Genomic DNA, 12,110 nt, shown 5'->3' with positions numbered 1-12,110 from the left:
TTGGAGATGAAAGCAGTTATGTACTACACTACTGGTATAACACCTGGCTCAAAAAATCCCCAGAAAAGTTAGTAAGTAATCTGCATAAAGTTGTTCCTAATATTCAGACTTAAATCAACTGTCTATAAGAACCTAATGAAAAGTAGTTACCAGTGTAACTAATTTTAAGATTGACTTCACATAGTATTAATAATCAGTATCATGTTTATACTTCTCCTTTTTACTGGCTTTGAAAGATGTATAGGTAGCTACTTTTTACAAAAAACATTTTAGTGTCTATGTTTAAAATACTTCAGCCTTAATAAATCACTCTTGTAGTAATTCTCAAACTATGGTCCTTAGCCTAAGTGACTGGCTTGCAGCTAGTCACAATAAACAGCAAAACATGTGCCTGACAACTGAGGCAATGGGAAAGCCAGGGAGCTGAAAAGAACCTATTACTCCAAACTTTTAGCAAATAATACTTTATAACTCATATTCCACAGTGAATAGCACCATTGATTTAATCTAATTGCAGCAAATTATTAAATTTTTCAGAATAGAAGTACTCCCTTTTAAAAAAATTACTTTTCTTGCATTTTGGCATGCAACTAAGATCTTCCATACAGAACAGGTATTCAGCAATCTTACAAATCTGAAAAAGAAATAGCCTGAAGAAAAGTGCAAACCATCTCTATTATGAAATGGATTGGGTTGAAAGGCACCTCAAAAATCATCTAGTTCCAGTCCTCCTTTCACTAGATTAGGTTGTTGAAAGCCTCATACAGCCCAGTCTCTCCTATTACTAATTTAATAATAAACTCTTATTAAAGCCTTAGGAAGTCTAGTAGCTGCTTTCTAAAAATGTGGTCTTGATGAACTCTTGCATTCATATCCTTCTGTTATATTGTTATAACATAATATATAATACTGTTGTAATTGTCACTCCTTTTATACTGATTCCCAGAACTTAAGATCAACCCAATTTGACAAAACTGTTCACTGACAATATTGGGTTTCAAATGAGGAAGGTCTGTAAAACAAACAAACAAGCAACACACCTATGCTTTAACTTAAAAGTGAACAACAGAAAAAAAAATTAAATAGGTTTTAAGAACCACATTAATGTAGGTCTTAATGAGGGGTAAGTACTAAAAAGCAATTATCACTAAACTCATCTGACATCACCAAAAAGACTGAAAAGCAATTATCCACAAATTTATTTGAGGATAACAGAAAGATTGGTCTGGTGATGGGACAGATCCCTTCCTGGAAAGTAACACACGGGGAACACCATATTCACAGGGAAAGGGACAATCATCTATTTAAGAAAAAAAGTCCATCTACAAAGTTGTGATAAAGGTACTCCAAATAACTTGTTCCACATGAGCCCCTACTATCATGCTGTGGGTAAAAGAAATTAAGCCATTACTGTGTTGACTGAAATGGACCCTACAGAATGGGATTCCTATTCAAAATCACAGAACCAGACAACTCACCGAAGCATTTTGAGCTCCTGGGCAGCCTTCAGAATTATCTCATGCTGTCTTTGGCTTAGGACCATCACTCCTCCCAAGGACTGGTCAGAGTCCAGGTTTGAATCTGCTCCCAGCATATCAGAGGAATGTGAAGGTGGAGGAAGGGATGAATCTGAGCGGTCATCCAAAGATCGCAGTCTCTCTCCATCATCTGGATACCACCTATCCGACAACCGTTCCCTCTCCCAGTCAGTCCTTTCAGGAAGGTAGTCTTGCTTCTCCCGCCATGCATCGTATCTCTCTGGATATTCTCGAATCCTAAGCTCCCCCCTGTCCTGGAGGTCTCTGTCATAATGATCTCTGTTCCTGTCGTCCCTCCACCTATCTTCATGGTACCTGTCCAGAGGTGGAAGGGGTGGTAATGGTGGTAGAGGGGGGATATCCAGGTCACGATTTCCCATTTCTCTGTCATTCATAGGTCTCACATCCCAGTCTCTATCCCATTCTCTGTCTAAGTCTTGATCATAAATATCTGAGGATCTTCCACTTCTATCTAGATCCCTCTCTAGCTCCCTTTCTCTTGGCCTTTTCCAGTCATCCCACCACGAATCTCGTCTGTCATGATCAGACGATAAAGGAGGTAGTGGTGGTAGGGGAGACAGTGGAGGCAGTGAATGGTGGGATTGCAACCTGTCATCTCTGTCATATGCATGTACAGAATCATCCTGATAATCAGAATTGTGATCTCTCCAGTATTGTTCTCTTTCCCACTCATCCATCTGCTCATGCTCCAAAGACGGGTCATCTTGACTATCTAAAGGAAACTCCTCCTGCATTCTATCATCTTCATGACCCCAAGAACCCCTAAATGGTTCATCTCGATGGTATGGAGGCAATTTGTCAGAGTCATCTCCTAGATGAATGGGTTTACCCATATTGCCTGTTTCAGATCTTCCTGCTTCCCTCTCATGGCTATCTCCCCTCCTGATGGGACACCTCTCCCGGCTACCTGCCCGCCTGACCAGGTCCCTCTCCCGGCTACCTGCTCGCCTGATGGGAACCCTCTCCCTGCTACTTGCCCGCCTGACTGGGACCCTCTCCCGGCTCCCTGCCCGCCGCATGGGCTCCCTCTCTCGGCTACCTGTCCCTCGCATGGGCTCTCTTTCCCGGCTACAGGCCCGTCTGACTGGGCCTCTCTCCCGGCTTCCAGCCTGTCCCCTATCCCAGCTGCCAGTCCGTCCAGGTAGCTCTCTGTCTCGGTTAGAGAATACCCTCTCATGGCTACCTGACCGTCCACCCAGTCCCCTCTCTCGGTTGCCTGACTGTCCGTCTGGCATCCTCTCCCTGCTGCCTGACCGCCTATCTGGCATCCTCTCCCTGCTGCCTGCTCTCCTGAACATTCCCCTGCCACGGATAGATGCCTGCCTAGCCTGCCCTCTGCCTCTGTACATATATCCTCTACCACGGCCATCGTCCATCCTGCCCATTCCCCGGCCATGACCATCATCCATCCTGCCCATTCCCCAACCACCGTCCATCCTTCCCATTCCCCGGCCACCATCCATCCGTCCCATGCCCCTGCCACGGCCCATTCCCCAGCCGCGGCCATCCCCCTGCCCTCTGCCACGGCCCCTTCCTCTGCTTCCTGGTCCTTTTCCTCTATCTTCATGCATAAATGGCCCTCTTCCGCTGCCTTCTGGTCCAGGTAGGCTCTGGGTGCTATCTGAAGCAGTCAACTGGCCATCTGGTGAATCCAAATCCTGACTTCCTGTTACAGGGGCTACTGTATTCTGGTTCTGAATAGGTGGGGTGGGTGCCTTGGACTCTTCTACTTGCTGGTTGGGATCATGTGAACTCCACGTCCACTTTTTAGGAGGGTCTGAACTAGGTTCTTTGACTTCTGGTTTGGATGGTTCCTGTTGAGTGTCTGTCAGGTCCTCATTTGTCTCAATGGGATCTGCACTCTGTGTGTCGGGAGTAGACTCTGTTCTGGTTACAGACTGCGGATCGCCAGCTGTGTCTGTAAAAGGTTCTTTGCTTTCTGACTGTGAGTCTGTCTGTGCCTGCTGCTGCTGCTGTCCCAAATGAGGCCTGGGGCCCATCCACCGTGGACCACTAGGTCGAGAACCGTGTCCATGTGATGCATTTGTTGTATAAAATTGTCCTGCTGGCCCTCGTGGGATAGACCCCCATCTACTTGAAGACTGTCCATCTGTATTCTGTCGGTCAAAACGTGACCTGTATCCTTCTGAACGCTGGGAGTCAAAACGAGGCCCCCTCTGTCTTGAGCCTTCAAATTTGTCATACCCTCTTCCTCGAGGTCCATCAAATCTACAGATGACAGAACAGAAATTTTATTCAAATGAACATGCCATATAAAAAATCCTATAGATTAATTTTACATTTTTTAAAAAAGAGAACTCATGTCTAAAGTCAAGTTGGTAAGATGTTTGGGATTCATTGTACATAACTGGATGAGCCAGGAAGGCCAAAACATGGCTGAAGCTGAACTTTGCAAGGGATGCAAAGAGTTCCAGGAAGGTCTTCTATAGGTATGTCAGCCAGAAAAGTCAAAGAAAGTGTACCCCTCAGACAAACACAACTGGCAAACTAGTAACAATGCATGAGGAGAAGACTTGGATACGCAACAACTTTTTTGCCTCAGTCTTCACTGACAACCCTATGCCTCTTGAGTGGATGAATTGCAAGACAGGGACTTGGGATGCAAAGTCCCTCCCACAGTAAGAGAACATCAGGCACATGATGACCTGAAGACCCTGAATATATATAAGTCTATGCAACTTGATGAGATACATCCCAGAACACTTAGGGAATTTGCTACCATACTTGCCAAGACACTCTCCATGGTATCTGGAAAACGGTGACAGTCAGGTAAAGTACTGGTGAACGGGAAAAGGAAAACATGGAAACAAGTGTTTCCCAGCCAATGTGCCAGGTTCAAACAATCCCAAGAAAAAGGAAAGAAAATCCACAGTCCAGGGAACTTTTCCTCAGCTAACCAGTAAAAAAACAAACAAAATCAAAGGAGAGCTCTCTCCTACTGTCCACTGTAGACAACACAGTCTGTGTGAATGACGCGGGGGAGCAAGTGCAGTCTCTGATAACAAACTCTGCACCTCTTCTCTCTCCCTTCATTCCTGGAATCAGTCTTAAAGCTGCAGAACTGAATATCCAACACCAACAGAACAGATGACTGGGGACAGAAGCATTATAAAGTCACTCCAAGACACACCTATTTTAAAAAAGGCTAGAAAGAAGGACCCTGGAAACTACTGACCTGTGAGTCTCACCTCTGTGCCTGGGAAGATCATCCCAGAAGCTATGCTAAGGCACATGGAGGACAGGGAGGTCACTGGAGACAACCAGCATGGCTTCATCAAGGGCAAGTCCTGCCTGACCAACTCAGTGGTCTTCTATGATGGAGTGACTAGTGGACAAAGGAATATCTATGGATGTCATCTATCTGGACTTCTTTAAGGCCTTTAACATGCATCCCCACAATATCCTTCTTTCTAAATTGGAGAAAGATGGATTTGACAGAGGGGACTATTTGGTGGATGAGGAACTGGCTGGATGGTAACATCTAGAGGATAGTGAACAATGGCTCAATATCCAGACAGAGATCAGTGACAAGTGGTGTCTCTCAGATGACTGGGGTGAGAACTGTTTTGTATCTTCATCAATGACATAGATATTGGCATTGAGTGCACCTTCAGCAAATTTGCAGAGGACATCAAGCTGAGTGGTGTGGTTGACATGCTTAATGGACAGGACGCCATCTAGAGGTGCCTAGAAAAGTTTGAGAAGTAGGCCCACGGGAACCTCGTGGCCAAGTGCAAGGTCCTGCACCTGGGTCAGAGCAGCCCCTGGTCTCAATATTGGCTGGGTGATGATGGGATTGAGAGAAGCCCTGCCATGAAGGACTTGGGGGTGCTGATGGATGAAAAGCTGGACATGAATCAGAAATGTCTGCTCACAGACCAGATAAGACAACTTGTGCCTATCATTGCATATCACTGAGCTCTAAACTAACATAAAATAGATGCACTAGCAAGTCATGCATTAGCAAGTGCTTAACAGTCTGTTAAGAACTGTACATCCAACAAATCCCCAGGAACAGAAACAGTTTTTAAAAACTATCAGGAGGTAGAAAATTATTAATTTATAAAAAGTTCATGCACATTGCTAGCAATTCACAAATTATTGTTCATGACTGATCACTGGAAGCAAAGAGAAGGGAAATAACCATGAAGATATTATTGTAAAGTCTAGCAGAGTATGCAAGGCTAGAAACAGTTGAAGAGAACACCATTCTCCTTAGAGTCAGCAGACATCACACCAACCCATCCTGAACTAATGAGCAGATAGAACAAGATGTCATTTTTGCACCCTGATATTATGTATTAAAGAAAAATATTCAAGAAACAAGATTTTGGATTAAATTCTATAACAGATATAAAATCAGCAAAGACATATCAAGTATTTACAACAGCTTTCCTATTTTCAAAGAAGGAGCATTGTGTCTCTGCGAATGAAAAGGGGCAGCATCCCTAAGCACTTCACCAAAAAATAAAAAAAAAAGCAATCTACTCTAGATTAAGTTCAGGTGAAAGGCGTCTATATATCCTTGCTTTAAAAATATAAATACAGAAAGCATGGTGTACACATATTAAAAACAAAACCTCCACTGAACAAATACACACTTCACACAACCCACAAAAGATCTGAGAATAAGACATGTATGTATTTCATTTCTTAATAAATCACTGAAAAACCTGTAGCCTGGAATAGGTATAAATCAACAAAAAACATTCTTACCTAGGGCCTCTAGGGCCTTCAAAACGTGCTGATCTGGGAGGATCTGGAAGCAATCCACCCGACCTCACCGGTTTATCCTGCACAATAGGTGTGTGTGTTGAAGACACTGCAGAAGTGCCTTTCAGTTCCCCACACTGTTGTTCTGATGAAATATTTACAGTTTGTTTACTAAGATGACCTTGAGACTTTCCGTGGTCAGATGAGCCAAAGGATGAACCTACTTGAGAATGATAAGGTGAATAGCTAGTTGAACTAGCTATTTTTGATGCATAAGTACCAGGAGTGGGGAGGAGAGCTGGCCTTGGTGTTTCAGTAGCTTGACTGCTTTGAGAACTGGATCCTGAAGGGACAGAGGAATTGGATAACTGAGAAACAGAAGAGAGAGGTGGGGGGACCAGTGGAGGTGTAGCTGAAGGTAAAGCTGGAGGCATAATAGGAATGCCACCTTGACCAGTTTGGGAATATGGAATAAATGGAGGTGGCAGTGAAACATTTGCAGGATATTGATTCTTCAGATTTTGCAGTGAGGTCACTTTTTCCTGCAGGTGTGACTGAGTGACCTTCATCTGTTCATCCCATGCCTTCCACTGTTTCTCATATTCTTGAAGCTGGTCTTTGTGAGGGTAGGTTTGAAGCTGATGCTGCCACTGTTGGTTCATTGATCGCTCCCAGTCTTTATGAAGCTGCTGGAATTGTTTTTGCTGTGCCTCATAATGTCGCAGCTGCATGTCCACTGACATTGTCTGCAATAAGAACAAGAATAGGTTCAAAATACTTTAGACAGTCAGCTACTCTCAGATCCATGTATTTCAGTATCATTTGTAATATCACAATTTCTGATGACCTGGCCAAAAGCCTGAGGAAGAACTACACTGAAACAAAAGCAAACACCAACAGTGACATCTAAAGACATTGTGAAACTTTACATATTTTATGACTACATACTGTATCTACGTATGGAAGACTTCAATAGGACAGCTGAATAAACATATAATCTGTATAAACTATATTATTACTGAATCCTAACAATGGCTAAAGCCCAAATCAATCTTCACATGTATACACTATGTGACTACTTCTCAAGGTTTCAGTTTTTGCTATTAACCTGCTCAGAATTACCTCAGCTGTCTGCAATTCTTCTCCAAGCCTTTGCCAGATCTTATTTGCACAAATGAAGCTTCTTTCAAGGAGTTCTGTATTTCATTATGTGAGGATATCGTAATATTCATGGCTTGATCCTGCCTGAGATTTTTAAGGTTTACCCAAAGAAATTTATTTTAAAAAAAACCAAATGCACAGCCCAACCTACAATGAAATACTTAATGTACGAACTCTACTAACCCAGTAAAAGCTGACTCAACTCTCTAATACAGTAATCAAATTCTACTTAAAAGCTTAAAGGCTAAAATACTGGTTTCAACTGATTACTTGAGTTAAAAATAATGTGAGATACTGATTTTCTTAATTACATTTACTGTCTATTCTTGGCATCTACATTTATCATTGTACATATTTATGTTTGTAAAAAAGAGCAGCTTCCAAATTACGCTATGCAATCATCTGTTTACCTGACTTTTCTGAATTGTTTCTCTGGTGGCACAACATTAAAAGCTGAGTAAATTCAATATTGTGTTCAGCTTTGCTCCTGAATCAGCCTAGGTACATCTGAAAAATCTTATGAGCAGTGTAAATTCTTGTATTTCTCATCCTACTGAAGCTTCATCACCATTTGTCAATGCTTTTTTCATTGTGAAGTTGAGTGATAGTAGGGAAAATGGATATAAACTTCTACCCAAGCAGGAAAAGTAACTACACAAATGAGACAACCATCACAAATTATTCAACCACATATTTTTCAGCAGACCGTGAGTGCTGAATGACTCAGGATGTATATCAAACACCAACTCCTTAGTGTCTCACCTCTAAGTGTGGAGGCTGTTGCATGATCTGTTGATACTGCTGTACTATCTGCTGCAGCTGAGCATGCTTCTGCATTATTCTCTGATATTGGAACCCAACGCGGTGATGGGGGTGCTGCTGCCACTGAGCTGCTGCCACTTGCAATTGCTGCAACCTCAAATCCTCCTCAGGGTCATCAGGAGGTTCAATATTGAGCTACAGAAAAAGGCAAATACTATAAATAAAGGAAAGTTGCTTCTACCAGAAAAAAAATACACTTGGTGACTATATATTTTACAGGAACTTTCTCACTGTTCCTTACTTTATTACTCTATTTCAGTGTTCCAGCCACTCACAGCTTCTGGAAGGCTGATTTTTATCTCACCTTTCCTTAATGTGAACACATCTTTTCCTAATATGAACAGTCTAATCTAAAAGTTAGGCTGATGGCAATTATTCACATATAAAGACACTACCCAAAGGGAAGAGATTAATAAAAATCTGTTATCTGTTGCTCACAGCAAAGGTAATGAGAAACAGTTGCTTTTCATGATCAGGTAAAGTAACTCCAAGTGCATTATTTTTGCCACTTTGTAGGAACCTGCATGCTGTAAGTTAAAGTGGAGCACATACTGTTCAAATATCAATCATGACCTCCATCTATTATACAGTAACTGTTACTGAGCATGCTGACAAAAAGACCTCTGCACAGTTCTTGGCTTTCAGACCAACTTGAATGCATAGAGGGAAGGGGAGCCAGAATTCACAAACTGCCAGAGAGAAATTAAGAAATAGTGTCTTAAACATAGCATTCCTCAACTACTGAGTACCTACCTGATTTTGCACCTCAGTATCACGAGGTGTTCTCACAAAGATGACAGTGTTGTGGAAGGGACAGGGGAGCCAGCTCTGACTTGTTTGGTACATGTGGGGGTGAATATGTAATTTTATAAACAATAAATGTATTTTCTAATTGGTGCAGCTTTAGCAAATGTTTTTTTTTAAGACTGCTTCACAACATTCAGTTATTGTTACAAAGCATACACAAGAATCTGATGGCATTAATCTTCCTGAGGTTTTGGCTCATCTAGGACACAAATGGAGTGGCATCCCTTTACAAAGCCTACCTGAGTTTCAGTGGATGCAAGAGAAGATTCATCTTCTTTGGATGCTGGAGGCAGGGATTCATTAAGAGGAGGAGGTTCAGACTGCTGAGTTGAAGCACTCATTTTCCCTTCTTCAGATTTTGCTCTCTGCTCATCCTTCACTACTGGACTTTTCATCTGCTGCTGCCCCTGAGCATGGGCTTTTGCCCTTTGCTGCAGGCTAAGCAGGTGCTGCTGGTACCAGTATTGCTGCTGTTCCTGTAATAGGTGTAAATTTTCTAAGACAGTTTCCACAAGAAAAACAATAGAAAATAATGATCGTCACTAGAATCATACTGTAGAGAAGCTTTTAAAACCATTTTGAGGAAAAACTCACTTTTTCAGCAATGGATGTCAGAAGATCAAATCAAAATTCAGAAATCAGTATGTGATGTACAGAACCCAAAACAGAATTTACTTTTTACCCCAACAAGCTTACTATTCTATAACTATAGCAAACAATAATAACAAAAACCTGGAACACAGGCAATAACAAGCAAAATTACTACACACTTGCTATAAAAGTACCATATTTATTGGTTTTAGAGCTTTATATATCTAAGAACTACAGTAAAGAGAAAAAGAAGGAAATGTACAGAAGACATGAAGAGGAAGAACAGAGAACACAGACATCAAGTAGACTGAAAATGACAGCTGAGAAATTGTGGTGAAGATGTTTGAACAAAGCTATGGAAAGTAAAAAGAACAATCAGAACTATTATATCGTGAAGGTTATATACCACCTGAATTCTCATTAATCCTGATTCATTCAACAGCTGAAGAGGGAAGCAAGTATGATTGCACCCAAAACATTTTCAACTTAATAAATAATAAGCTTTCTTTTTCAATATTTTAGGGTAGAATTCAGAGTAGTCAAGGCAGCTAACAGAAGCTTCAAAAGGTAAGCTGCCACTAACATAAAGAACAAAAGACTAAAGATAAATATCTCAACACTTAAGTAGTAGTGTCTTAAAGAGACCTGAGTAAGAACCAACAGTTCTGTATCTCTTCCAATATGAGAAATATCAGGCATTAAACTAACAGAAAGACATATGTGGGAGGCAGCTCTTCATCTGACATGGTCTTGTGCCACCGAAGTCCCTACTAGAGACCTCTCCAAGGGCTACAGTTTTGTGGACTCAAGACAGCTCAGGAAAATCTAGATATTTTAAAAATAAATACACCATTTACAGCTAAGGCAGCTTCTGTATCTTAGCAAAGTATTGCTATATTGCTACCTCCTTGATTTTTAAGTTGTTCTCTTAGCACCTGCTTTTACTCACTACCAAAGATAGAATGATAAAATACTGTACTTTTTGGTCTAACTTAGTGCAACCATTCTTGAACTCTCAATTCCATCACCTCCAAGAATCTCTGACTGATCTCCATCTTTTATACCTTCTGTTCTTCCTTTCCATCCAAGCATGCACAGTTAAGACAAAACACCTGTATAAAGTCCGGTCAGAAACAGAAAAGAATCCAAAAGATGCAGGCATTTTAAAATAAATTGTGACAACATCAAAGCACTAAGTGTTGTCTGAGGACAAAAATGGATCACTCTGTCCATCTTAAACAGGTTTAAAAGAAGAGTAACTTTCTGCTAGAAACCTACCTCATGCCCAGATCAGAAATTACGTTTTTCTCTTGGCAGCAAACACAAACATGGAGCTGTATTTTACATACTTTTGTAACTTGGAAATGAGGTCAATGAAATAAGAGACTCTGCTTCACAGACTTTAAACTGATCATGCAATTATTCCTTTTATGAATATTTTTAACAAGAATATGTCTCAGAAGAGCCATAGTTTTGGGAGAAAAATAAGCATTTGTATTGCAGCATGGACTCCATCAGAAACTTTCAACAACATGCTGAAAGAAGTGCAACTCAAAGGAGGAGCATGCTTTCCCAGCTATACAAAACCTGATTGAACTATCCATCTCAGAAGGCACCATGAGGTGATTTGCCAGCATGGTGCTAGATGCTATGATGCGTGAACACATGTTCTACGGCCATAAAATTGTTCTCTCCACAGATCCACTTTGTTTCCTCCTCATTCCACCAGCCGGACATAGGACTAGAACTCAAAATATGACATGGGCTTTCCAGAGCTAAGATAATATAATTACATATTATTTTCAGCAGATGAGTCGTTGATATGTATTACTGTGCTATCTGAAAAGCATGAGAAAAGTAGAAAGGTAGATTTTTACAGCTTAGTCGGAACAAAACAGAAGTGCTAGTGTAGAAAATTTTTCATGATGAGGAGTTCAGTTATTTGAGTGCTTACCTCCTCACAATGATTTGTCATTCAACTGGACTTGTCATTTTTCAAATCCAATTATAATCCTTAAGGCCAAGGGAAACATGAGCAACAACAAAGGCCTTTTTCCATCTTTGGCTGACCAAGAGACTAGGCCTGTTGCATTTTACAGGAACACTGAAACCAGCACTATCAGCTCCTAACCACAGGACATACCTCCAAACACGTTAATGCAAAGTCCACACCAAAAGACTAATCCAAAGTTAATATAGGTCACCCTAAGCCATAACATAACACCATTTTTGGGGACACTATGTCCTTTCCAGGTGAAAATTACAAAAGAGTGGTTTAGCACCCTCTGTAAAACAAAGGGGCTGTTTAAAGAGTGCAGCAGTCTGCTAAATGGTGATGAGGTAGAGCTGAGGTAGCTTTTACAGATGTAGATAAATGCATATTTATAGATACAGATGTACCCACGCATCCTTGGAGCAGGAAGAAAAATGCCAGCA

At 41.3% G+C, this 12,110-nt stretch overlaps 1 protein-coding gene across 1 annotated transcript in view; it reads right to left on the bottom strand.

The window, feature by feature from the left end:
* Nucleotides 1-12,110, bottom strand: part of YLPM1 (YLP motif containing 1) — a 35,585-nt gene that overhangs the window by 19,882 nt on the left and 3,593 nt on the right. The window contains exons 2-5 of the mRNA XM_062495122.1: nt 9,323-9,559; nt 8,217-8,411; nt 6,297-7,039; nt 1,479-3,788 (exon numbers count right to left, since the gene is read on the bottom strand). Coding sequence (XP_062351106.1) covers nt 1,479-3,788; nt 6,297-7,039; nt 8,217-8,411; nt 9,323-9,559 — 3,485 coding nt within the window. The remainder of the gene's footprint in view (nt 1-1,478; nt 3,789-6,296; nt 7,040-8,216; nt 8,412-9,322; nt 9,560-12,110) is intronic.

The sequence above is a fragment of the Cinclus cinclus genome, chromosome 6, assembly GCF_963662255.1.
Source record: "Cinclus cinclus chromosome 6, bCinCin1.1, whole genome shotgun sequence".
Taxonomy (NCBI): domain Eukaryota; kingdom Metazoa; phylum Chordata; class Aves; order Passeriformes; family Cinclidae; genus Cinclus; species Cinclus cinclus.
The sequence above is the reverse complement of the archived record's forward strand: the minus strand, read 5'-3'. Positions and strand labels throughout refer to the sequence as shown.